Here is a 26,650-nt window from a genome sequence, read left to right on the forward strand (position 1 = left end):
CAGTGGTCTCTCTCCGGATCACAGTGGGGCTAAGTACCGGACACATCCTCCTGGGAGTCGCCACTTCCTAATGTAGGGGGGTTTTAGAATTTAGAAATCTTTCAAGTCAGCCACTGTGCCATGACTTTTACATGGTGGACTTTTCCATCCTCACAGTGGATCTGCCTCCCATTTTCTAGATTGTGAAACTGAGTCTTTAGAATCAAGGATGTGTATGCTGCTTTGCCGGGCTCCACTCAGCCTGCCCTTCCTCCTCCTGCTGGAGACCAGAGCAAGTTTACTTATCTCTGCGGTCCCTTCTCATCTTCCGAGTTGGGCTGAAGAGGGCAGGTGCAGGGATTGGCCAAGGGGATCGCCTCAGCTCTCCTGGCTGAGTCATAGCCTTGTCACCAGCCTAGCAGCAGACAGCACAGAAAGGGCCCTCCCAGGGGGACTCCAGACAGGGCAGGATCAGAAAGCGAAATGTAATCTAGAGCATGTTCTCTCCCGGAGACTTGTCTGAAAAAATGTCCCCCTTCAGCATCTGGCCCTGTGTAGATATGGTGGCAGGAATGGGGAGAGCGGGAGAAGCACCTCCCCTGAGGTGGCGGGCTAAGCTTGGCAGCCATCAGACCTCACTTGGGGTGACCTGGGGTGAACCTCAGCCCCACACTGCCCCACGTTCATCATTTGTAGATGAGTGCTTCGGACTGGATTTTCGTCTGTGTTTAGATCCCTAGTCTACAAATTTTAATAATTCAAGATCTATTTTAAGCAAAGTCTTCACTTAAGTGGCCTGAAGTTGGACTTTCCTTCCAGAAAGCCTTTCCATTAGGGTAACCTTGCTTCTTGACTCTGAGGCCAAATACTGCCTAGGAGAGTGGGGAGCGTAAGAATGTTTCCTTCTGGGGCCCTGCAATCTGCTGGCTGCGGTGGTAAACTTTTCCCTCTGGTCTCAGAGACGCATCCCTGTGGAGGAAAGTCACTCGTTATCGATGATCTGCTTTGTAGCCCCCCTCCTCCCAAGTGCCAATGGGAAGGGGTCACCTGCTTTCCTGGGCACAGGCTGCCTCCATGGCAGTCACCCCAAGACCAGCTTGAACACACCCTACAATGGCCAGCTGGAAGGAGATGCATCACCTGGGCAAAGCGCCCCGGGGAAAATGACCCCTGTCTTCTATGGAGAGACAACCCTGTTTCTCTAAAGATGCTTTCCCGACATCTCCTCTGGGATGGCTGAAAACCATCTCAAAGTGGCCCAAACTGCACTCCTGAGTTTTCTTCCAAGACTGCTTCTTCTTCCTTCTGGCTCAGTCACCAGCACCCTTGTCTCTCTGTTGTTCAAGCACCATATGGGGATTTAACCTTAGATTCACCATACCCAACCCACCCATACACCCACCAATCCATGGGTTTTTTTTTTTTTTTTTTAAGATTTTATTCATTTGCCAGAGAGAGAGAGAGAGAGCAAGCGAGTACACACAAGCAGGCAGAGAGGCAGGCAGAGAGGCAGGCAGAGAGGCAGGCAGAGGCAGGCAGAGAGGCAGGCTCCCCGCTGAGCAAGGAGCCCGATGCAGGACTCGATTCCAGGACCCTGGGACCATGACCTGAGCTGAAGGCAACAGCTTAACCAACTGAGCCACCCAGGCGTCCCCAATCCATGGGTTTTACCTCCAAAATATATTTGAGGTCTTTCCACTTCTCACAACCGCCTCACCTCTCCCATCAGAGCCATATCATTTCCTCTGGTTTCCTGTAGTGCTGTGTGCTCTTCCACTCTGGCCTGCTACGACACTCCATTTTCCACATAACAGAGAACTGGTTTTGAAAAAATTAAAGTTAGGGACGCCTGGGTGGCTCAGTCCGTTAAGCATCGCCTTCAGCTCAGGTCATGATCCCAGGCTCCTGGGGTCGAGCCCCGCATTGGGCTCACTGCTTAGCAGGAGGCCTGCTTCGCCCTCTCTCACTCCCCCTGTGTGTGTTCCCTCTCTCGTGGTGTCTCTCTCTGCCAAATAAATAAAATATTTAAAAAAATGTAAATTGGATCATATAATTCTCACGCTTGAAATCCTTCTCGGAATATCTAAACTTTTTAGTTGGCCTACAAGATCCCCCCAAATTTGGCTCCTGCTACCCTTCCAGCTACCCATGTCTCCAGCCAGTCACAGAGGACCGCCTCAGGACCTGTTCACCTACTGTTTCTGCTCTCTAGAAAGCTCTGCCCCCAGATCTTTGTAGGACTCCAGTGTTTCTTGTCATTTAGGATATCCGTTCAGAGGTGACTGCCTGTGATCACCGATCTCCATCAGGTAGCCGCATATTGTTTTCTTCATTATTTGTCCCTTGCCTGTCTCCTTGCTGGAGAATGGAAGGTCCAAAGGAGCGGGGCCCCGTCTCTTGTTCTTAGTGTTTAGAGCAGAGCCTGACAAGTATTTGCTTAATGAGTGGACAAAGCAGGAGTGCTTGGTCGTTTGAATAAAGGGGAAGGTGAACCAATGTTGAAAAGGTAGGTGTAAATTGCAATTTGGCTAACAAGGCTGCCTGCCACCACATGGTTAGAGACACTAAGGCCCTGGGTCAGAAACGTTAAGGGACTTGCCTGGGTCCCACCGCTCTTGAAGAGCCCCGGGTGGCAGCCCGCCAGGCCCTGGGGGGTTTCGGAGCGCTTTGCCCCGCTGCCAGTCCCCTGAATTCAGAGGCTTCCCGCAGCATGTCAGTCTAGGATGGAGAATTAAATAAATGACTTCGGCTTTGGGTAGGATAATCAGAAATGTGGCCTAAGGTGACGGGCCCAACAGGAAAGCTGAGGTGGGCGGTGAAGAAAGGGCTAGCGGACTGGATGGAGCCTTCCTAGGGTGGAGGCTCCGCTGCCACGGGCCAGGAGGGTCCTGGCTCGCGCCTCGCGGAGGCCCTCGAGCGGCCCCACTCGCCCCGCCTCCGCCCCGCCTCCGCCCCGCCTCCGCCCCGCCTCCGCCCGCCTCCGCCCCGCCCTCGCCCCGCCCCCGCCGCCTGGGGCAGTAGGCGCTGACAGCGGGCGCGCGGGGACGGAGAGTGTTTGCATACAAAGGCGGCCACGCGCGCGGCGCCGCACGGTGAGTGGACGTCTCTGCGCCGTTCGCCGCTCGCCGAGCCCCAGGCCGAGCCCCAGGCCGAGCCGCGGCCGGACCCCGGCCGCTACCAGGCAGGGGCCGCAGCCTCGGCGACGCCGGGCGGGGCGGGGCAGGCCCGGCCCCAGGAGCTGGCGGCGCGCGGTGTGGCCGGGGCGGTAGCGGAGCCGGGGGCCGGGGCCGGGGCCGGGGCTGACCCGACGCGAGAGGACGGAGCTCGGTCTCCGCGGCCCTTTCGGGGGAAGTGCTCCGGCGAGGGAGGCGGAGAAGCAGGCCCGGGCTCCGGGCGGCGTCGCCAGCATCCCTCGGGCCTTCCCTTTCGGGGCGCACGCCAGGCTGACCTTGACCCGCCTGGTGGACCCCGGGGGGCTGCCGCGGGTCCCTGGGACGGCGGGACGGGCTCCATCCAGCGGGGACGGATGGGTTCCGGCGGTGTAGCGGGCAGTTCCTGCGGTGCGCCCGGAACTTTTGTGAAAATGTTCCCCGAGGCTTAGGATTCTTGCCCCGCAGTGGAGGAAACTGAGGCCCAGGGAGGCTGACCTACGTGAACAAGGTCACACGCCGGCAGGTTGACCAGGGTTGGAATCCGGTTCTCAGATTACCCTTGTTTTCTCCCCTGCCAGGCCTCCGTGCATCTTCCTGCAGCCCAGTGGGTGCTAGGCCTGGTTAGTTCCATCACATGCCCTTGCGAAGAATTTTATTTTGGGGAAGGCCAGGAAAATGTAGGATGAAAAGCAGTGGTTTGGAAATAACTCCAGTGCCGTAGCGCTGCGGTGTAGGTAATGGGCGGCTAATTTACGTGGAGCGTAGTCGCTGGAGAAAGCAGATGTCAACCCAGCGTTTGACCACCAAACAGGAAACTTGAACTAAAGAACCCGGCAGATTAACTCAGAGAGTTTTTTAGCACTCAGTAGTATCCCCAGGATAGTAGGAGTGTTTTGGAAAAGATGAGAGTTTGTAAGTTTTTGTTTTTGTTTTTGTTTAAATCTGAGGAATGGCATGATGATTGTTGATTTTTATCTGTTCTATAATTCAGGTCTTACGAATTAAAGGAAGCAGTTGAGGAATGGGTAGTAATTGAGAAATAAACACACACTCCCCCTGCCCCCCATGTTGGGAGATCTGAGTTTGACTTATGGTTCTGTGTTTTGAGAATTCTTCCTATTTGTCAACATTTGTATTATTATCCGGCATGTTTATTCCTGGATGTGCATTTTGGAGCTTTTCTTCCTGTTTGTATGCAGGGCTGTGTAGTGTTGTGGAGCTGGGCTTGGCCAGAGGCTTGAACCTGAACTTAGCTCTTCCTGAGCTTGCTGGAGGCTCCTGTGCAAGTGTGCTCCCCATCTCAGATCTCATTTATCAAAATCTCCTCACTCTAGAAAAGAACACACTGCAAGGCACAAACCTACCTGCTGAGTCTAGTTCTGTGGGACAGAACTTGAGGGTTCATGGGAGGGCCTTAAGGATCTCTGTGTCCTTGGGGGACCTCGGGAATGGCTGGGGAGAGTTTTCCCCAGATGGGGTGAGGATGGCCAGACTGGCCCGGCCAGAGGGAGGTCTGTGGGCCCAGCCCTTTCCCAGTGAGCTGAACTCAGAGCCCTGGACCAGAGGGAAGGGGAGGCCCGTAGATGGAAAGATAGTTCGAAGAGGCCACCATGGGCCTATGGGGTGCTGAGGCTAGCGCTTTGCAGTTACACTGGACACTTACCACTGTATGACTTGGGCCAAAGACTTAAATTCTCTGAACCTTGGGTTCTTCATCCGTGAAATGTAGAGATAACCATACCTATTCAGGAGATTACTGTAAAAATGAACTGAGATATACAAGAGTCCCTGGAACAGAATACAGGGGCCGTGACTCACTGCGGAGGTTATTATTTTCGGGAGGAACATGGGGTACCAGTGAGGAGGACGGTTTGTAGGGCTGAGGCAGTTCTGACCAACACTGGCCCCTGGGCTGCAGATCATCACTGTGGGGGATTCCCCCCCGCCCAGTTGTCTCCTATTGGGAGTTGGCCTCTCCTGGGACCTCTCTCTTCTGGGTTCAGGGTACACAAGACAAACCGATGTGGGTGAGCATTCGGATGGGTATGGGTGAGGGTTGCCAGCAGCTTCTTGGAGGGGAGGGTTGGGGATGGGTTGGGGGGGGGTATTGCAGCAAATAGAGTGACTTTGGAGCATTTTAGAGAAACACTAGGAAGACTGCAATCCATGTGGGACACGGAGGCTAATGCCGTGACCTGTTTGCACGACAGCTTCCTTAGTGTGACTGGGTGGGGGGCGTTCGGAGCTGTTGAGGTCCTGAGGAGGAAGACAGGAGGTCGAGATGGATCAGTGGCCACTGTCAGCCCTGGGGCGGGCCCCCTGTGAAGGGGGATGTCACACCATACATTTTATTGAATACTACCTCAGTTTATTATGGGGTAAGCCCACTCAAAATTGGAATGGAATTTGTGAAAAGAGTTAGGCAGGGCCCAACTTAATTTTTCATGTATGGAAGACTCCAGGTGCCTATTAGCTGGTCATTTTGGAATGGGAACTTTCTAAGCTGTGAGTGAGGGGCCTAATACCTGCCTTAGCTCCTGGCAGCTCCTGCTTGGGGAAGTGGGGGCGGCGGGCTGAAGGTGCCCTTGCTGTCCTGATGTCCTACATTGGCTTGCTCCCTCCTTCCTGTGTCCTCCCCACTTCCCTGTGCACCTCTTCCTCTTCCTCCATCCTACCCCTCCCCTCTCGCTACCTTTTATTCAGCAAACTGAGAAGTAAGAAGTGAGCTGGCAGAGGCTGGGCAGAGGCTGGCCCGGGCCGGGCTGGGCTGTGGGCAGGCTGGAGTATCAGCTGCAGAGTGAGTGTCTCGAGGAAGAGGTCAGCTCTGCACAGAGTTCTGAGTCTGGTCATAGGTCAGTATTTGTCACAGTGCTTGCAGTGTGTGACCTCCTGGTCATCAAATCAGTTTCGTTGGCCTACAGACATTTTAAAAAAGTGAAATAGAAAAGGAGATACCGGATAATGCTTTGTGGAACTTGTTTTAGCCCATGATATGTGTGTGCATATGTGTGCGTGTGTGCGTGTGTTTGTGTGTGTGTGTTTGTGAGATTGCGTGCCTCTGTGGAGGGAGGGCAGGTGGGTGTGTGAGGAAGAGTGCGTGGGTGTGTGGGGAGGGGAGCCGTACAGCCCCGCGGCCCTGGCCCTGGCTTCCTCCCAGCCCACAGCAGCCACTGCCTGCTGGGGGGTGGCTCAGGGTGGCTGGGCCACGTCCCCTGCCCAGCTGAGAGGTCGGGAGGAAGTGAATGGACAGGGCTCAGGCTGGAGACAGCAGGGAGCTTCTCAGGCTGGCGAGCCTGGCCATATCTTTTAACCCTCCGACCAAGCCGTGTGAGTCCTTCAACAACTTATATTTTTTGCTGGTACTGAATGCTGGAGCTTTCCCGAAAAAAGCTACAGCTGTTAGGACATTTAGGGCTCTGTGTCAACCATCTGTTTGCTCCTAATGTGATGTTCTCTACCTTGCTCGAGAAGCTGACTATGGACCCTGTGATTAAGATGCACCTGTTTTCTAGAGGCTTCTGGGACACCGTGAGCACACTTACCCCATGTGCCTTGTTCCCAGAGGTCCCTCTATCTTCTTGGATACGTGTACTTTCTCTTTCTGGCAAAATCTTTCTGCGTTCACGGGTCTCACTAGTCATTCCCTTTGATTTGCAAAAGACAACATGCAAGCAGCAAAGGTCATGGGATAACAGGGCACCATGGCCCAACGAGACGTTCTCCTTGGCAACCACTTCTGCCAAAGAATTTCCTGCTGGGGAGTTCTGCCTAATCGCAGAATGCTGCCCAATCTGGGGGTTGCCTTTGGGCTCAGATTTTTGAACAAAGGTATTATCACCCTATGGTAATAGAAACATACCCTTCTAATATTTCTGCATTAATTTTAACCTATGATATTCCCTGCCATTCTCTTTCTGGGAAGGTGCAATTTAAATTGTTAAGGCCAGAGCCTTCATTCGGAGTCTGGGAGCCGTTTGTGACCACGGGATTGGCACATGGCTTGCATTGGGTGCACGTACTTTGAAAAATACTTTACATACCTCCAGTCCTGTGAGGCGGAAGGTGTTCACCCCATTTTACAGATATGAAACTGAGGCTTAGGTTAGTCATTGGCGCGTGGTCACAGGCTAGTGGGTGGCGGAGCTGGGATCGGAACGCCAGCCCCCTGCCTCCAGGAGAGTGTGCATTCTCAGCCCCTGAGCTGTAAGGCAGCACTCTTGAACATCAGGTGATACTGGCCTTCCATGAGCTGCGGGGGTGGAGTGGGCGGGGGTCACACAGAAGTGGAAGTCACAGAAGGAGGACATTCTTCTTGACCACGACGCAAACGTGGAGGGAGGGTGCCTGCAGCTATGCAGAGAGGATGCAGGCCTTGTGCTCGGTTAGTGAGTTGGTTAAATAGTTAAGAGCCAGAGGATCGGGGTCTCGACCTGGAGGGATTTGGCCCGGCGCGTTGTCCACCCTGCGGTGTAGATCTCTCCTTCCTCTACTACTGTCCAGGCCTCTTGTGCTCCTTGGCAGGGACCCGAGAACTCTCATCACATGGGATTATAAGATCCGAGCGTTGCGAAATCCCAACACTGGAGGAGCTGAGTGGTCACCCTCTGACCTTTCTGACCAAAGCAGAACCCCCCTGTCTCCCCTTCTTGTCCCAGCAGTTTCATTGGCCGGAGACCCCAACACTGAGTGGGCCAGAGTTTTCCATGCCTCAGCCAGTTCTCTGAGGTCTTTCAAAGTTACTGTTCAAATAATACATACGCGTGGAAAAAACAAAAGCCAGAACCAACGCTACGGACATGAAAATGGTGAAAGCGAAGGTCTTTTTTTCCACGACCTGGTCCCCAGGGCTCAGCCTGTGGACCTTGTTTGATATGTAAATCAGTCCCGAATTTTTTATTTTTTTGTGCACCTCAGACTGTGTGTAAAAGTAATTCTTAAAAAAAAATTGATTCATTTTATCAATATTTGTATACACTTTCACTCAATAGATACTTTTTTAAATCATTTTTTTAAAATTTATTTTCAGCGTAACAGTATTCATTGTTTTTGTACCACACCCAGTGCTCCATGCAATCCCACACCCAGTGCTCCATAATACCCACCACATGGCTCCCCCAACCTCCCACCCCCCACCTCTTCAAACCCTTCAGATAGTTTTTCAGAGTCCATAGTCTCTCATTGTTCACCTCCCCTTCCAATTTCCCCCAACTCCCTTCTCCTAACTCCCCATGTCCTCCATGCTATTTGTTATGCTCCACAAATAAGTGAAACCATATGATAATTGACTCTCTCTGCTTGACTTATTTCACTCAGCATCATCTCTTCCAGTCCCATCCATGGTTGCTACAAAAGTTGGGGATTCATCCTTTCTGATGGAGGCATCATACTCCATAGTGTATATGGACCACATCTTCCTTATCCATTCGTCCGTGGAAGGGCATCTTGGTTCTTCCCACAGTTTGGCGACCGTGGCCGTTGCTGCTATAAACATTGGGGTACAGATGGCCCTTCTTTTCACTATATCTGTATCTTTGGGGTAAATACCCAGTAGTGCATCAATAGATACCTTTGTCAATTTAGTATTTGTGGGACTACCTCTCCCTGGGTTTTTTTTTTTTTTTTTTTAATCAGGTTTATGATCTGTTACATGGTTTATTTAACCAGTCCTATAGACATTTAAATTGTTTCTAGTTTTCCCTATTACAGTCAATGCACAATTACGGTTTTGGACACGGATCTTACGGCAGTAGGATTGTTGGTGAAGTATTTGCCAAAAACGAATGTACCCCAGGGCTCACCCCGTTTATTACCCACCAGTAAGGGGTGATGACTTGGTTTCTCCTGCTGTCACCAGCCCTGCAGTGTTTACAAGATGCTCTGAGTTTAGACCGTCTGAGAGACCCCGCTCTGTATTCTGCCCATTTTTCCTACTGGGTCAGTGTGAGGCCATCTTAAACTGACTTTCATCATGTGGAGATGGGTGATGGTAGCAGACACTGCAGGGTCATGAACGCTGTGGCCAGGGTTTTGGATTTTGGCAGAACTTCCAAGAAAGCAGAGTTTCTTGGCAAGTTGTGAAGTTCAGAGAGTCTGTCGATTTTGGGTGAAAAGCTGATTTTTCTGATGTAATAACTAGGCAAGAAGTTATGAGACCTCCAGCTCCTCATCTTCCAGTGCTACGCTTCTGGAACCACTCAAGATTGTGCTAACTGATGCTCGAGTATCTGCCTTGTGCCGGGAATCATACAGATTCGCTCCAGCATGGGGTGTTTCTGCCCCTAATTGTGGGGGTGGGGGCTTGAAGGAGAAGAAAACTTCCCAGGCCTTTGCTCTTTGTCCTGAGTGGTAGGTAACAGCCTCCTCCCTAAGGGACACACTCTCCACACCTCCGCCTGTACCCTTCTTCCTGCAGAATCGTCTGGGAGCTGGCTCGCCCTTCCCTGGTCCTGAAACTGAGCCGTGATGAGCTCGAGTTCAGTGTTCTCCGCCTGCTTTACTCAGGGCTTTGGTGGGGGAAAGCTCGGGCCGGCTGAGTTTTCTGCTCCATCACTTCTGCAGGAAGTATCAGTCTGACCTGCATGGTTTCTAGAAGCATCTCAAGCTTTCCTAGTGAATTTTCTTATTTTGAGGGGAGTGTTTCCTGGAGCAGGCTGGCCTGCCAGCGAAGACCCCAATTCCCCAAGGACTTTACCCGTCATTTAAGAAGCTTGTCTTAGTACTGCGTTGAGGACTGGGGAACTAGTTGGGGTAGCCAGCCAGAGGGAAGGAAGTGTGCCCCCCCCCCCCCCGCCCCCGTGTGGCAGGCCAGGGAGGAAACGGAGGTATCTTGATTCTCAGGGGGGTGTTCTTCTCTCTGCCTCTTGCTGCAACCGCGTCATACTTCCTTTTTTTTTTTTTGTCATTTATGTGTAACTGATCACTTGTACCGATGGATAAGTCAGCTTGCAAGGCTCTGAAGAAGGACTTATTTGCTGTTAATATAAATCACAAAAGGAAGATACACTACTTATAAACCAGTGTAATTTTCTTGCAAGTCTTCTTAGTCATTAGGCCATTCAGGGGATTTCTTAGAAATTGTCTTTTTGTTGTTTCTGTTTTTCAACGCTTTGGCTGAATACCAGCACTTACCTCATAACCTCCCAGGTGAACGTGATCTTGGCCGCTTAGACTTGGTCAGATGTGCATCCTAGACGTGGAGACACAGAGTGTGCTCAGGGGAGAACAGCATGGGGGTGGTGAGTGGAGACCCCCCTCGTCTCTCTGAGCCCAAATGGGATGGTGACAGCGTGTTCCATGCCTGTTAGGGTACCAGGGGCCATCACTTCGCTGTCCTCCGATGGCCTCAGGACAACTGGGAGAAGGCAGAATGAGACCTGGGCCTTGAAGGACCTGTGGGGAGAACTCCGGGGAGGCAGCCTTTGTTGTATTTTTGAGGAAGAACTGTCCTGACTAAAAGCCCAACAGTTTAAATATTCCTAGTGACAGGGTTCTCACTTTCCAAGGCAAATTCTTCCCTTTTCGGGAAAGTTATAAATGGACCTCGATATTCAGTTGTTGATAACTGAGCCAATTAAGATAGGAGACTTCCGGGGCACCTGGGTGGCTCAGTGGGTTAAGCCGCTGCCTTCGGCTCAGGTCATGATCTCGGAGTCCTGGGATCGAGTCCCGTGTCGGGCTCTCTGCTCTCTCGGGGAGCCTGCTTCCTCCTCTCTCTCTGCCTGCCTCTCTGCCTGCTTGTGATCTCTCTGTCAAAAAAAAAAAAAAAAAAAAAAAAAAAAAAAAAAAAAGATAGGAGACTTCCTGTTTCTCACGGACAGGAACAAACCCTCCCTGGGGCCGTACCCACAGCCAGGTGCAGTCTTTGCTGCATGAAGGGAGGAACGGCCTGGGTAGGAAGAGGGGGCGCGGTAGCGTCTGTCACCTGTCCTCAGAGACAACTTTTGGGTATTTACTGTAGATCGGGATAAAAAGAGGAGGGGGTGATTTGATCCCCGAGTATTCAGACTTTAATTACTAGCAAAATCTCTGCCCTTTCTCTTCTTCTTCTTCTTCTTCTTTTTTTTTTTTTTTTAAGAATTTTTATATATTCGACAGAGAGCACAAGCAGATGGAGTAGCAGGGAGAGGGAGAAGCAGGCTCCCCACTTAGCCAGGAGCCAGGTGTGGGGGAATCATGACCTGAGCCGAAGGCAGATGCTTAACCCCCTGAACCCCCCAGGCACCTCTGCCCTTTCTCTTCTTTAACTGTGAAGGAATGAGCCCCTTTCAGGCCTCCTGCTTTACCTGTGTGCCATCTGGAGATGGCAGAGGGGAGGCTGGCCTGTCACTCTGGGACCGACTGGCACGCACAGGCGGATCTCGGGGGCAAGCAGACCCATTTCCAAACCAGACACTAGCTTAGGAAAAAGAAAGAAAGCTATTCACACGTACCTCTTGAGAATCATGTTGGCCTCATTGTTGGAGAAGCGAAGATATTTGCACATCCTGGGTGTTACACTTTCCTGCATATGGGATTTGAAGCCTGTGTGTGCTCCCCTGCACATAGATTGGACTGTCCAGTCATATGGGAGGGTTGTAGGATTGTCACAATGCTGGATACAGACCTAACCTGGATTCCTATGCTGTTCTGTCCCTTCCCTGCCCCGGGACCCTGAGCAAGTGACGTCAGGTCTAAAGCTCGGTTTCCTGCTCAGCAAGATGGGAAAATTCTATCCTTTGCATTGTTACGGTAAACAATTAAGTGGTTTAAACTCTGTTATAGTCCCCACTTTTATTGTCCCCACTGGTGGGTGAGAACGGGCAGTGGTTTGTGTCACACTGGTTTGCTGCTCTATCATCTTTGCCTGGTGTGGCTGGAAAAGTCTGCATGTTTAGAAGCCTCTCAGACGTGCTCCTCTAACCGAAGCAGCTGGAAGGCTGGGACCCCAGGGTGAAATTGGTCAAAGTCTGCTGGTCCTTGAGGGCAGCCTGTTGTGTAGCCGGGTGTGTCCCTGCTGCTGATAACAGGAACACAAAGTGGGGGGGCGCTCACCCCAGGCTGACATGGGGCTGGTTCTCCAGTCAAGGAGCTCCCCAGATGTACCATAAAACCAGATGCCACAGGTGTTCCCTAAGCACCTGCCGTGAGAGTGGGGGGAGCGAGGCAGAATGCATGTGCTTGGGAGGCAGGCTGGTTCCAGGAAGTGATGAGTCATTCTGAGGGGGAAAGCGCCAGAAGAGTCTCCCGACACAAAGGAGGCCACACAAAAGAGGCCGTTTTGACCTTTTCATCCTTGAATTTTGATTGACCTCCCCGGGACCCCGAGATTGGGGTACTGAAGAGGGTGTGTGTACTTGTGAAAATACCACATTGAGAGCCAATGACGGAGTCTGCTTGGTCTAGTCACTTACTCGGGGAGGTGAGGACGCTGGTAGTGTTTGTCCCCAGCTTTCCAAGGACAGAGACCTTTTCTAGGCCATCGTTTTGTGTTGCACTCACGACGACAGCTGGTGAGGTGCCATCAGAGGCACAGTGTTCGTACCTTGCTCCCATGCACAGCGCTCACAAAGTTCGGAGGAGGACGATCTCCTCCTGGCCTTCTGACCCCAAGTTTTGTGCAGTTTCTGTTTTCCAGACTCTTATCCTTTGGGTTTCATGGCCTGGTTTTTTGGCAAGAAAAGCCTTACGAGCCTGTTACTTAAACTGTGTCTGTAGGGAATTTCATCTGGGGCGTTATCTTCATGAATTTTACATTGCTGGGAGAGAACAAATGCTGTTCTTCATTTCTTCTAGATTTTAAATCGCAGCACTTGCCCCCCTCATTCCCGGAATTGCCAAGCTGCTCGAAGGGTGGCTCGTACACCTTATGGTCTCCACCTCTGGACTGTTGTTGTGATGGGACAAAAATCCCCAAACAAACCCCTTCCTCCCACCACCCTTGGTTTCTTGCTTGGGATGAAGGCTTGATTTCATGATGTTGCTCTGGCCAGGTCACAGGATCATGAACTTAGAGCACCACGGGGTTCTTGAATTCCCTCCACAACCTTTTGGCCGGAGGGTGGTTCAGACTCCTAGATGAGACCACCCTTGATGGAGCGCTCACTCCCTCTAATGAGTCAGCTCTCCGTGGAAGCTTGGTCTCCTAGACTGTGCTTTGGCCACCGGCTCTGGAACGTCCTGTCTGTAATTCTGACTCTAATTCCAGTCTGTGATCATCTCTGTAGCACTGGACACCCTGTCCACATCGGCTGAACATTCTTTGACATTCGGATCTAAGTGATTGCCATCTGTTTTGCTAAAGGCTGACTTTCTTTGACTAGGTGGCACCCATTATACCAGTTTCGTGCACTGAGATGGGGGACAGCTCCATGCAGTGGAGAACGGGGGAGTCTCGGGGTTCCACCTGGGCTCCTGCCCTCGTCCTGTTACTGGTCCCGCCACTCTGGATGTCATGCAGACCTGGCACCCTGGTTCCTCATCAGAGAGGGGGCAGTAACGGGGGATTTGAGTGCGGCACAGGGTTGCTTAGATCTTAGCACGCGAGCTTGCTCATGGGAAGGTTTTCTGTGCCTTGCGAAGTCTGTGCAAATGGAGAGTGGAGGTTTGTGTGGCCCCTTTCCTGGGATTTCCCGAGAACTGCAAAAGAATTAAAATCACTCTTATCCACTTGTGGATCAAATGAGTAGAACAAGCAGTTTCTGAATTGGCAGCTAAGAGCCTTCGTCTAGAGTAATTCAAATCTTCATATTTAATAGTCGATGCAGTTCAAGTTGAACACACTGTTTATTTTTAATGTTGTAAGCAGAATCCCAGGTGGACCTATGATTTTGGATTTTTGTGTTCCTCAGTGTTTTATCTGTGTCTAATATAAGAACTGTAGAGTTTCCAACTCAGGGAAGATTCTCTGAAAAGAGGGTATTTTCGTGAGATGGAACAGTCTCAGAAAATTAGCCTCAAAGAGTGTTCTGGAAAGCCAGAAGATACCACACTAAAAACCCTGCATATAATCATATATCAATTATAATATAAATACATTATATTTATGTTATATATTAATTATAATTATGTATCATACTATATATTACATTATATATCATAAAATACATTATATATAACATATTATATATATATTACATTCATCCCAAGCAATACATTATATATGTTGTACATATATAATATAAAATTAAATTATACATAATAAACATAATTATATGATATTTAATATTTGATAAATATTTCATATAAAATGTATAATAATATATAATAATTATAATATATAATGCAATAGATAATAATATTAATACTAATGTTATTAGTATTAATATAATAATATATAATGGTATATAATTATAATAATGATATACTAACATATTAATATTAAAATAAATATATTAATTATATATGTGTTTGTGTGTATATATGTGTATATATATGTGTGTGTATATATATGTATATATGTATACATGTGTTTACACGTTTCCTAACTTCAGAGCTGCTCTGAAAATCCACAGTACAGTTTAGAGAACCCTCGTTTGGCCAGAAGGAGGTGTTTGTGGGGTTTGGCTCATCTGTCCTTGAAAAGCTTCTGGAATAGGTAGAGGAATCCTGTTTCATGTGATAAATGAGGCCCTGTCGGGGAAGCAGCCGTTGCTTGCCCAATGTGGAGACTGAAATCAGCAGATCTGGAAGTAATTTGGTTCGGGGTGAATGCAGAGCCGGGACCTCAGAGCTGTTCACCTGGATGTGGAAGCATTTTGTTTTGTTCTTTTCAGGTCGTACTTTGGTGACTCTGCAGGCAATTAAGATGCTTTCTGCTTCCCAGTGCTGCCCTTGCTGCCACATCCTGTGTCTGTGAGCGCGGGAGACAAGGCAGTCGTGGGATTAAGGGGCAGGTGCAGGGAGCGTGCATCTGAGGCTGGCTTGTCCCGCTTCTTTAGGTAAATCTGATTAGCTTCTTCCTGGAGCCTTTTCCTCCCCACGGAACTGAGCCAGTGAACTGGGAGCTGGTGTCCAGCTGGTCTCGTCTTGTATTCGTCCAACATTCTCCCAGAGCTTCTTTAGAAAACATCCTGAAGAGCAGAGATGAAGACAAGCCATGCTTGCCCCCAACTTGCCTGCACCCCTCAGCCGAGCAGGCTCCCGGGCTGAACTGGTGCCCCCCTTCCCTGAAAGCCTGTCCCAGGCCTCCTGGGCCCAAGCAAACAGTAGTCGCCTTCCTGAAATCAGTTCTGGTTAGTTCAGCGTTCTCCCTCACCCCCTCCCCAATGGTGGGAACACACACGTAACATAAATGGTTACTGTCTTACTCATTTGTAAGTGCACATTTTAGTACACTTTGTGTGAGCACGTTCCTGCTGTTGCTGTCCTGCCACCATCGGGCTCTAGCTTTTATTTCCTCTTCCCAGTGAAGCTCTAACCCATTAACCCCTTCCTTCCTCCCCACAGTCCCTGGTAATCTCAGATCCACTCCTGGTTTCTAGGGGTTTACATAGGAAAATCCTACATCTGGTATTAATCCTTTTGTGACTGTCTCATTTGTCTTAGCATGATATCCTCTGGGTTTATCCCTGTTGCATATATGATGTATATCAGAATTTCCTTCCGCTTAAAGGCTGACTCGTAGCCCGTGGTGTGTAAGTACCACATTTTATTTCTCAGTTCGTCCATCGATGAGCCCTTGGGTGCTTTCTACCTTTTGGCCATTGTGAGAACGTTTCTGTGAGCATTGGTGTGCAGATATCTCTTTGAGACCCTGCTTTTGCTTTTCTTGGATATATATTTAGAAGAGGAATGGCTGGGTCATATGGTAATTCTATTTTTGATTTTCGGAGGAACTGTGTTCTGTACTGTTCCATACATAGAGCTGTACCATTTTGCATTCCTACCAACAGTGCACATGGGTTCCAATTTCTTCCAAGCCCTGCCAACCCTTGCCTCTTTTTCCTGTGCTTGAGAGAGTGCCGTCCAGGTGGCCTCCTTTGTGAGAAGCATTTAGCGGTCAGTTAGAGCAGCCGCTGTTGGTGCTGAGGACAGTTTCCGGGACTGTAGTGCCAGGTGGGGCTGTGACCCTGTCATCATTTGTTAAGAATTATGGAACAGATGCCCTGCCTCCAAGTTGCTCAACAGAGGGAGTAGCTAAAGATAATCAAAGCAACTTTCAGTTATTTGCGGTGGGAAAACGACAGCAGGCCGGCCCCGTGGCATGCACGGAGGGAAGATCGCAGGACCAGGAACTGGGAAGTCAGAGTCCATCTCTGCAAGGTGGGGAGCGCTGCCTGTCACTTCCCATTTCTGGCCTTATTCCTTTCAAACGAGGCTTTCAGAATAACAACCCAGGGTCATGCCCCTTTGAAATCTTCAGATTCTGTGCAATAACCTTGAATTTGGTCACTGATGGGGAGAGGGACACTTTGCTGTGAGGACAAGAGAGCAGAGCCCCATTTAGCTTGAATTATTAAAGATGCCCCTTCAGGCTTCATCTCAGGGTGGTTGGAGCTGGAATCGGATCTTGTGGGTCATCATGCCAATGTCCTCGTCTTACAGATGAGGGGCTGGGATGTGGACATGAGGTCACATCATCCAGTCACGAGCTTGCTTTCGGCTGTGACTACAATATGTTGGCCAGTGGGTCCTCGGGGCTGCATGAGCAGTGGCAAGGGCGTGGGCATGGGTTCGAGCCTCGCTGCAGGAGGCGGTCACCTGTCACTCAGGGACCAGTCTGGCCCACAGCTGAGGGTCGTGAAGCAGGAGGGGGGCTGTGGAACCAAAACAGAGGTGGCTTCAGGCCCAGGCCTGTGCCCTTGGGTATTGGCTTCATTGCACTTTTGCTTGTCCTTTAGTTCACTGGTGTGAAAGGCCTCGTACCTATAGCATTGTGAAAATCAAGGAGCACAAGGTCACGAGGAAGGAATTTACAAAAATATTGTTCCTACCGCCGTGCTTTGCCGCAGGGTTAGAGGCTGACCCCTCTCGGTAAGCACCGGAGGTTAAGATCTACATTGAACATTGATGTGACTTTTTTTTTTTTTTTTTGTAAAATGATTCTCTACTAGAAGTGTCAGGGTTCCTGGCGCCTGGCTGGCTCAGACAGTAGAGCACACCACGCTTGATGTTGGGGTCGTGAGTTCAAGCCCCACATTGGGCATAAAGCTTTCCAAAAAAACCCACAAAAACCCCAAACACAAAAAAGGAGTATCAGGGTCCTGGGAATCCTTTTTTGCATTGTTCTTCTTTTCGGAACTGTCTCCTGCCCTGGTTTGCCTGAAGTTAGTTAGCTTGTTCCCAGATGCAGAAGCTGCGTGATTTTCTGTTCTTGCCTCCCTGTGACTTGCGTTGGTAGCGGGGGCAGGAGTGCCGGGTGCTTCTGTGCTGGTGTTCACGGAGGGTCTGCTCGTCGCTCGTCCCAGGGAGACGGGTCCATCAATCCACAGGGTGTCATTTAAGATTGTAAAATGAGCCATGAGGGCTTTCTTGGGTTCTTTGTAGGTTTTGTCATTGCTTTTAGGGCTCCGGCCGCTTCTAATTTAGCCTTGAATCAGCGGTTCATGTTTGGGCATGGTGTGCAGGGTTCGGGACCAACCACCGGTGAGCCTCCGCGTCCTTACTGGTGAGGGGCGCTAACTCAGCCTCCGTGTCCTTACTGGAGGGGGGCTCTAAGTCAGCCTCCGTGTCCTTACGGGTGGGGGGCGCGGCGCTAAGTCAGCCTCCGTGTCCTTACGGGTGGGGGGCGCGGCGCTAAGTCAGCCTCCGTGTCCTTACGGGTGGGGGGCGCGGCGCTAACTCAGCTGTGCTTGCGTCGGGGTTGAGGTGAGGCTGATGAAAAGTAGTTCTCGGTTTTTTAATTGGCAAAGACAAGGCTTGATCGTCGGCCTCAAGGACAATCTGGCTTTGCCAAGTGACAGGAAAACCACACGGCGAAATAGAGACACATCCAAGCGAGAAAGTGCATGGAAGCAAACTGTGCAGACAGGTCAGGGACACTGTGCACAGCAAGGTGGTGGCCGCTGGGATCGTTGTAAAGGACCCACGGTCAGTGGGGTCAGCATGGTCCCTCGTGCCCCCATGTTGGGTAGGTGGCGTGATGGTTGGGAGAGATGGTGAGGTCTTGGGATCCAGCGACTGGAAGTCACAGCGTGCAGACCTTTCATGCTCAGATGGTGGACCTCAGGAGGCCACTGAAGTGTTAAGTGCACAGAGAGGGGAGGAGAGCAGCTTTGCCTGGGCCAACCTGTGAGGTCAGCTAAACTGGGCTGGCAAGGAGGCAGCCCCAAGCGAGCTGCACCCTGAGGCAGTTACCCCAAATGAGGGCAGACACTTCTGAGGACAGGCACCTCCCAAGGCAGGTCCCCTGAGCACTGGACCCTTGAAGACAGGTCCCCTGAGGACAGGCTCCTCCAAGGGCAGGAAGCCCAGTGAGGCAGAGCGAGGAGGAGCGAGTGGCAGAGCAAGGCTGCAGGGTTGGCCCTTGTGGGCTGCGGGCTACTCTGAGGTGTCCAGGTCTCATTGCGGCACGTGACAGGGCCGGACCATGGCACCAGAGAGTGGGGTCTGCCAGGGTGGGCAGTGGGGCAGGGGAGGAAAGTCACCAAGGTGGTCGTGGGAGCCGGCGCTGTGGAAAGAGGGCCAGAGCATGGCGCCAGCTCACTGGGGTCCTCTGGCCCCAAGCATCTCTCCAACTGTCCCTTTGCCTCCCTTTCCTGCCTCCTTGTGGGCTGGCGTCTTCTCATCTGCACCATCGCCAACAGCCACCGCTTAGCCTTCCGGCTTTCTTTCCCTTCTTGCCAGTCTGTACGCTTTTGCCGTGAGGCATTTTTGAACTCATGGGTCAAATCATCATTTTGTTGTTCCCGAGTCTGCAGTGGCTTCACGTTGCTCCTTAGAAACGTCCGGGCCTCCCAGTGTGGCGCGAACTCTCCATCCTTCCCTGCTTGTCTGTGGCAGGCACAGCCCCCCGCCGGGCTCCTGGGCACTGTCCCCGTGGGCGCCTGCCCCCTCCCCGCCCGCTGCAGCCCCTTCCGTGTGTTCTCCGCCTCCCTCGGCTGTGGCCCCTCCTGTCGGCTTAGAACAGACACGGCCCCACGGACGTGTACTTCACTTCCCCGTGTTTTCCTTCTGTCTCCTTCACGAGCCTGTGAATCCCTTCAGGGGCCAGGGACGCCGTCTTTTTTTTATCTCTGTGTGGCCAGTACCAGGCTGGGTGGAGAGTAGATGCTGGATGTTTGCTGACCGGCCTTTGGTTGCTTAGCTGGACAGGCACATGGAAGCAGAGCCTGTGTTTCCCCTGGAGCCGCCTTGGGGCAGAATCCGATTAGGCAGACTGAGACCAGGATCGAAGTTGTTCCAAATAAGAGTAAGTTTTTTTCCTTCTCAAGTGGAACTACCCATTTTTTTTGCAGTTACTGTTTTTGAATGCCGACTTTATTTGGCATGGTGGGGGCTAGAGCCCAAGAGGCATAAAGTGTGTTTCTTTTCTCACGAGTCTTCGTATTTAGCTGTAAAACCTGCAAGTGACGACAGAGCAGGGCACGGCTGAGCAGGTGCCGGGGCCGCGGAGGGGAAGAGCCCAGCGCCCTCCGGGATGAGGCTTCCTGGCGTCGACAGGGTGGGGGTTGGTGGGCTGGCTGACAGGGGTGGGGGTAGACGGGTGCTGGGGGTGGGCGTCGTGGAGCCCATCCCGGTGGAACAGTAGGATCTGAACGAGGTGTGGCCGTCGAGCTAGCGTGAGGACGGCGAGTTCATCAGGACTGGCTCCAGACAGACAGCCTTCCTGGAATTAACCGACGGTGGGTCTGTCTCTGCTTTCTAGACTCAAACCATGAATTACGTGGGGCAGTTGGCGGGCCAGGTGTTCGTCACCGTGAAGGAACTCTACAAGGGGCTGAATCCTGCCACCCTGTCCGGATGCATTGATATCATCGTCGTCCGCCAGCCCAACGGGAGCCTCCAGTGCTCGCCCTTCCACGTGCGCTTTGGGAAGATGGGGGTCCTGCGCTCCCGAGAGAAAGTGGTGAGAGCATAGGACCCAGCGGCCTGGGGGGCCAGGTTCTATCTCTAAAATCTAAAATCATTGTGTTTCTGCCTTTGAAGATTTTATTTATTTATTGGACACAGAGAGAGAGGTCACAGTAGGCAGAGCAGCAGGCAGAGATAAAGGGGGAAGCAGGCTCCCGGCTGAGCAGGTGGGGCTCGATCCCAAGACCTCGAGATCATGCCCTGAGCCAAAGTCAGATGCTTTGCTGACTGTGCCCCTCAGGCGCCCCTCATGTTTCTGTCTTCAGACAGAGCTTCAGGCCTCTGGAGCTGTGGCTTCACCCTGGGAAGGGCTGGTCACCGAATTGATAAGTACTAACTCGAATTGTGTTAAATTATTCCAAGACATAGGGGCAAAAATCACTAGTTATTAAGCTTGTGATTTGTGTGAGTCAGACATTCAGACCAAGGGCGGCAGGGCTCGTTGTCTCTGCCCGCTGCCCTCTGGAGGCTCGGCCAGAAGACCCGTCCAAGGATGCTGTCCCTCGCTGGCCTGGGGGCTCCTGGCTGGGCTGTTACCTGAGGCTCATGGCCACGATGCCTACACATGGCCCGTCCATGTGGCCTGAGTGGCCCCACAACATAGCTGCTGGATGCGGGGTGAACCTCTCCAGGGGAAAGGAGCCGGGGGGCCCCCGTGTCCTGACCTGGGTGCGGACGTTCCAGGAGCCAGTCCTGTCTCTCTCTCCTGGCTGGGGCAACCACAAGGCTTCCTGTGCGCAGGGTCGGCGCTGGGGCAGGTAGACGCCGTTTCCGATGGCTTGCCTGACTGAGACATGGAACTGTGCCATCGTTTGGGGCATATGTGGGTAAAGGATATGTATATACAGGCAGGGCAGCCCCCTCGAGGTTTCCTGTTTGAGTTAAGTGTGTTTTTCCTTCAGGTTGACATAGAGATCAACGGGGAGTCCGTGGATTTGCACATGAAATTGGGAGATAACGGAGAAGCATTTTTTGTTCAAGAGACTGATAATGATCAGGTAAGGACAGCCGGCGGTCACTGGGACTTCCTAGTTTTGAGTTTTGAGCGATGCTTCTCTAGAGGGCCCAGCGGAAGTTTGGAGAAGTAACACTGGTGCGGGGCCGTGTAGCCTGCCGCAGCAGAGAAGCATGGCTGCTGACCTGTACCAGGGATCTGGGAGCCCCACGGGGTGGGTGCGAGCCGTGTCCGAGACCCCGCAGTCCTGGCCTGCTTCCTTGTGCTGTCTCCGAGGAGACAGGAACCGGATCACGCCGAGCTGTTGTCCAAATCACACAGGTTACTCTGGTATGTCAGGTCTCAGAGGGCTGAACGTTCTAATTTTTGTGTAGTATGTAACCACATCACTTTCATATTTTGTAATTTAAAACAATTTTAACAGCTCTACTAAGATACAGTTTGTGTACTGTACACTTTCTCTATTGCAAATGTACAGTTTGGTGATTTTCAGTTTTCTCCAAAGAGATGTCGCACGGTCATTTTAGGCCATTTTCATCAGCCCAAGAAGAAACCCTGTGCCCTATAGCTGTCGCTTCCCTATATCCCCCAAGCCCCCGCCCCGTCATCTTCCTGTGCCCTCAGCAACCTCTCTTTTACTTTCTGTTTCTCTCAATTTCCCTGTTCCGAGCTTTCCCACGATGCAGTCCCAAGTATGTTGTCATCACGCCTGGCTTCCTTCCCTTCTCATGAAGCCGTCGGGGCTTGCCCATCCCGTAGCCGGGCTCCAGGCTTCATCCCTCTGTGGGGCTGCATCATTGCCCGTGGTATCCGCGCACCACACTGGTTTGCCCTTTCGTGGGCTCATGGACATCTGGGTCGTGTCCGCCTTTTGGCTGTCAAGAAGGATGCCGCTGTGAGCGTTCCTGCGCAAGTTTTCGTGTGGACAAATGGCTTTGTTTCTCTTGGGTCCATACCCGGGAGCAGAAGCTCCCCGTCACGTGCTAGTGGTGTGTTCCGTGTTTGAGGAACGGCTGCTCCATTTGACGTTCCCATAAGCGGGGCGTCAGCTTTGGGCTTGTCCACGTCCTCATGGCCACCTGCCCTGGGACTGCGGGTCTAGCTGTCCTGGGGGCGTGCAGGGACGTCTCATCATGGCACTGCCATGCGTCTCCCTGATGGCTGGTGAGTCACGCATCTTTTCACAGGCTGGCTGGCCGTTTGTCTTTGTTCTTTGGAGAAAAATCTATTCAGATCTTTTTGTGATTGGGTTTTCGTCTTTTAATTTTTTTTTTTTTTATTCATTTATTTGACAGACAGAGATCACAAGTAGGAAGAGAGGCAGGCAGAGAGAGAGAGAGGAGGAAGCAGGCTCCCTGCTGAGCAGAGAGCTCGATGGGGGGCTCGATCCCAGGATTCTGAGATCATGACCTGAGCCGAAGGCAGAGGCTTAACCCACTGAGCCACCCAGGCGCCCCATGGGTTTTTGTCTTTTTACGATTGGTTTGTCATGGATGTCTTCGCTTGCTTGACGGTATTCCTTGAAGCACAAAACTTTTACATTTTGATCAAGTCCAGTTTATCTGCTTTTTTTTTTTTTTTTTATCCTTTTGTGGCTTTTGCCCTTGTCATTCTGCCTAAGAATCCTTTGCCAAATCCAAGGTCATGAAGATTTATCCCGATGTTTTCTTCTAAGAGAAACCGCTTTTTCACTCTTACCTTCTTCGAGAAAGTGTGGAAGGGATGCTGTGTTGGGATTCCTCAAGAAAATCCACTTAGACTAGTTCTTTCACGGGAAGATAGCGTGATGCCAAAGGAACAGCTAAAAAGCTCCAGGGTCAAAAATGAACGCACATGGTTTCAGTTTCAGAATAAAATGGTCCCAGGCTCCTCCTCTTTTTGGTCTCCTCAAAGGTGTAATGTAATGGGAGGACCAGCATCCTCGGCCTGTGCCCCCGACTTCTGTAATTATGTCCCTGTCCGCAGGGACGGCTCTGAGAGTCACTCATTTGTAATTATTAATTCTTGCCATCTCAGATGGATGCTTGCCTTCCAAATTTCTGTTGTCCCTTAGCTTGGACAGATTTTACGCTGTGAGAGTTGAAGCGTTTTGGGCGAGGCTTCCATGGAAGCTGCAGGGGCTTGAGCCTGCTCTGTGGGCCTGAAGGGTGCTTCTGGGGTTGGGGGGGGATATGTTCTGCCCCTTACGGATAGCCCTGGCTACCCCTGGAAGACTGTGTTCCCTGCAAGTCGGGGAAGCCTGTGTTCCTCATCACCAGAGTGCCCCAGGATCCGGGCCCCCTCTGCGTGTGGAGCTTTGCTCCTTCCCTGCCCCTGTGGAGACCCTTCTTTGCTCTTAACCTCATGTCAGCACTGGCGGCCTTTCTTCTGGGTTTGGCCCATTGAGCAGCTGGGCAAGATGACCTCTCACCTCCCAGCCTAAGGCTTGGTCTCAGATGGTCTCTGCACACCTGTAGCACCTCGAGTGTTCTCGAACCTGCTGTAAAGGGTCAGCAGGGGGGGTTCTGTTTCTCTCTTCTCCTTTGTATATGTTCTTTCCTTCTTATTACCAAGTGTCTCCTAATAAATAAGCCATTAATAAAAATGATTAATTAATAATTATGATTATCTACAATTATGAATTATAATTATCAATATAGTAATATAATTATTAATAATAATTAATAAAATGATTGTTATAGTCTTTAGATGATTATTATACCTTATTAAACAACTTATATGGTAAATCATTATTAAACAACTTAAATGGACAGGCCATGTATTTTTTCCTTCTGTTTTTAAGATGAGAGTTGGTATCTAATTGACTAACGGCCGAATACCTGGATGGCTCTGGTGTAGGCAGGCACTCGGGGTGGGGGGTGTCAGCTGTATTTTTAATTACTATCATCTTAATTCAGTGCATATTAAAAAATGTATACACATTCTCTCTTTTACATGCAAACATGTGCACGCACGTAAACATACCCATACACGCCACCACATACACTTACCCCCTTGCCCTGCACTGAAATGCAAAGTTGAGCCCAGTTCCCAGGTAATTTGATGACTCAAAGCTCATTTTTCCCTCTTTACTATGGATACTTCAAACACTTCGGGTGCCCTGAAATCACTCATTACCTCGCTTTGCTATAATTACGAAAATGCGGGACTCGATACAAAATGCCATAGAGTGCATTGTTGATTCGTGGTTGGCTATCCCGATCTGGCACTGCCTCCAGCCCGCGGTGGCCATGACCGTTGGTCCCCCTGGCCCACGTAGCCCTCCCCGAGGGCACTCGCACTCCTAAAGGAACACTGGCCAGCCCTTGCCCCTTAAGCCCAAATTAACAAGGCTCTTTGAAATCTCTTTTCTGCCCTTTAGGAGGTGATCCCCATGTACCTGGCCACCTCCCCTATCCTGTCGGAGGGAGCCTCGCGCATGGAGTGTCAGCTGAAAAGGAACTCTGTAGACAGGATCAGAAGCCTGGACCCCAGCGCGTCCAACCAGGCCTTACCTCCCAGCGAGGCCGCTTCGAGCAGCTCTTTAGTGAAGAAGAGAAGGAAAAGGAGGAGAAAGTCCCAGCTGGACACCCTGAAAAGAGATGACAACATGAACACATCTGAGGACGAGGACATGTTTCCCATAGAGATGAGCTCAGATGACCAGGCTGACCCCCTGGACGGTAGCAGGTAAACGTGCATGAAAGCCGGGGCCTGTGGGGGAGTCAGGTGCATTCGTTCTCGGAGGTGATTCTCACAACTTGTTTTTCGCCCCAGTATTCCTTATTCTTTTCTTTGTTTTTTTAAAGATTTTATTTATTTATTAGAGAGAGAGAGAGGGCAAGCGTGCGCAGGGGGAGGGGCAGGAAGGGAGGGAGGGGGAGAAGTAGGCTCCCCGCTGAGCAGGGGGCCTGACCCGGGGGTCCATCCCAGGACCTGGGACGTGACCTGAGCTGAAGGTAAAGGCCTACCGACTGAGCCCCCCAGGTGCCCAGTGTTCCTTATTCTTATGTGAATGCGTCTTAGAGTGAGTGTTAGAACTCTGTGGCCCCAACCTCAAGGGGCAGAAACATCTGAGCTGGCTTACAGCTACAAGGTGGTGGGTCCTCGTCTGGCCGCCTCAGCATCTAGGACGGAACCGAGGGACAGAGAAGCGAGCAAACGAATACTTCATGCACGAAACCCTGTTTCAGAGCCTGCTTGTTCCTATTTGGGCCCGGACTGTAGTCCCGGCCATTGGGGTGATGTGTGTCTGGGGACTGATCTGTAACAGCTTTCAGGTTATAAGGACGTGCAGAACGTGACCAGTTTTCTCTCCAAGCAGACTTTTCCTTTTCAGTTCTGACTAGGCCCGAGGTTTCATGGTCGTCTTGCTCAACTTTCTTTGCTTTTAACTGGGTGGTGAAATTCGGGTTCTGTGTATTACTATTTTAGTGAAAATGGCCAATTTTAAAAGACAAAACTCATTTGTAAAGTATACTTGATATTTCAGATCTTTATGTAATTCAGATTTTTTTTTTTTTAAAGGGGGGTTGCTGAGGGAGAGAGAGACTGTCAGGCAGACTTCTGCTGAGCGCAGAGCCTGACGCAGGGCTCAATGTCACGACCCTGAGATCACGACTTGAGCCGAAATCAAGAGTAGGGAGCTTCACTGACTGAGCCACTCAGGCGCCCCTAAAATTCAGTATAATTTTTGATAGTTATTTTATATCTTGTTAACATGAAAAAGGGATAAGGAACATCAGGAGTGTCCCTCTGCTTCATTATTCAAATTAGGACTCTTTTTCCCCCCTCTGGCTAAAAATACAGGCAAACTGGCAATGTCCCTTTTCCTCACTATAGCCTCTAATCTGCTGTAGGCTCAGAAACTAGTGGTTGGGCTTATGATAGTTGCCGTCCCTGCATGGCTTTTAATTCCAGAACTTAGTGACGGATATTTCAGGGAACATCAAAAGTACGGACCGACGGCCTCTGTGTGACTGCAACAGGGAATCGTATTTTTGTAATGAGTGCATTCTACCTGAAACAAGGTAGCTTTGCAGTCGTTTTGTCATTATTAGAGTCTTTTGGTTTATATCATTTGTTCGTTCTGCTAGGTGAAGGATTGTCTGTGTGTGGTCATTCGCTTGGCAACCTCCTGCGCACAGCAAGACTTTTCAGCCTCCGGGGTCCGTTTCGGGGCTGCGGTGTAACATGACCAGCGGGACCACCATTATGCACATCTGCCAGCCCAGAAACTTGAATAAAGTCGTTTTTTTAAAAAAGATTTTATTTATTTATTTGATAGAGATTACAAGTAGGCAGAGAGTCAGAGAAGCAGGCTCCCTGCTGAGCAGAGAGCCCAATGCGGGGCTTGATCCCAGGACCCTGAGATCATGACCTGAGCCAAAGGCAGAGGCTTAACCCACTGAGCCACCCAGGTGCCCCAAATACAGTCATTTTAATGAGCTTTATAATCCAACCAAAGCACAAACACATTGACGTGTGCCTGTGTCTCACATTTTCCCTCCCCACTGCCTCCAGTACGCCTGGGTGGGTCAGAAAGAGATTGTGTTCATTGACAAAGAACTTAGCTAATCAAGATAAAAGGGAAACT

At 50.9% G+C, this 26,650-nt stretch overlaps 1 protein-coding gene across 5 annotated transcripts in view; it reads left to right on the forward strand.

The window, feature by feature from the left end:
* Positions 1 to 26,650, forward strand: part of LPIN1 (lipin 1) — a 130,670-nt gene that overhangs the window by 58,841 nt on the left and 45,179 nt on the right. For 3 of the 5 annotated variants that reach the window (XM_047743739.1, XM_047743740.1, XM_047743742.1), the window contains exons 3-5: positions 19,915 to 20,115; positions 21,023 to 21,118; positions 24,437 to 24,744. In XM_047743739.1, the coding sequence (XP_047599695.1) occupies positions 19,915 to 20,115; positions 21,023 to 21,118; positions 24,437 to 24,744 (605 nt within the window). Of the gene's footprint in view, positions 1 to 2,966; positions 3,072 to 3,225; positions 3,360 to 19,914; positions 20,116 to 21,022; positions 21,119 to 24,436; positions 24,745 to 26,650 lie in introns of those variants that run through there. The other 2 variants (XM_047743743.1, XM_047743744.1) reach the window with 2 other exon arrangements.

This window comes from Lutra lutra, chromosome 9, assembly GCF_902655055.1.
Source record: "Lutra lutra chromosome 9, mLutLut1.2, whole genome shotgun sequence".
NCBI classification, from domain to species: Eukaryota; Metazoa; Chordata; class Mammalia; order Carnivora; family Mustelidae; genus Lutra; species Lutra lutra.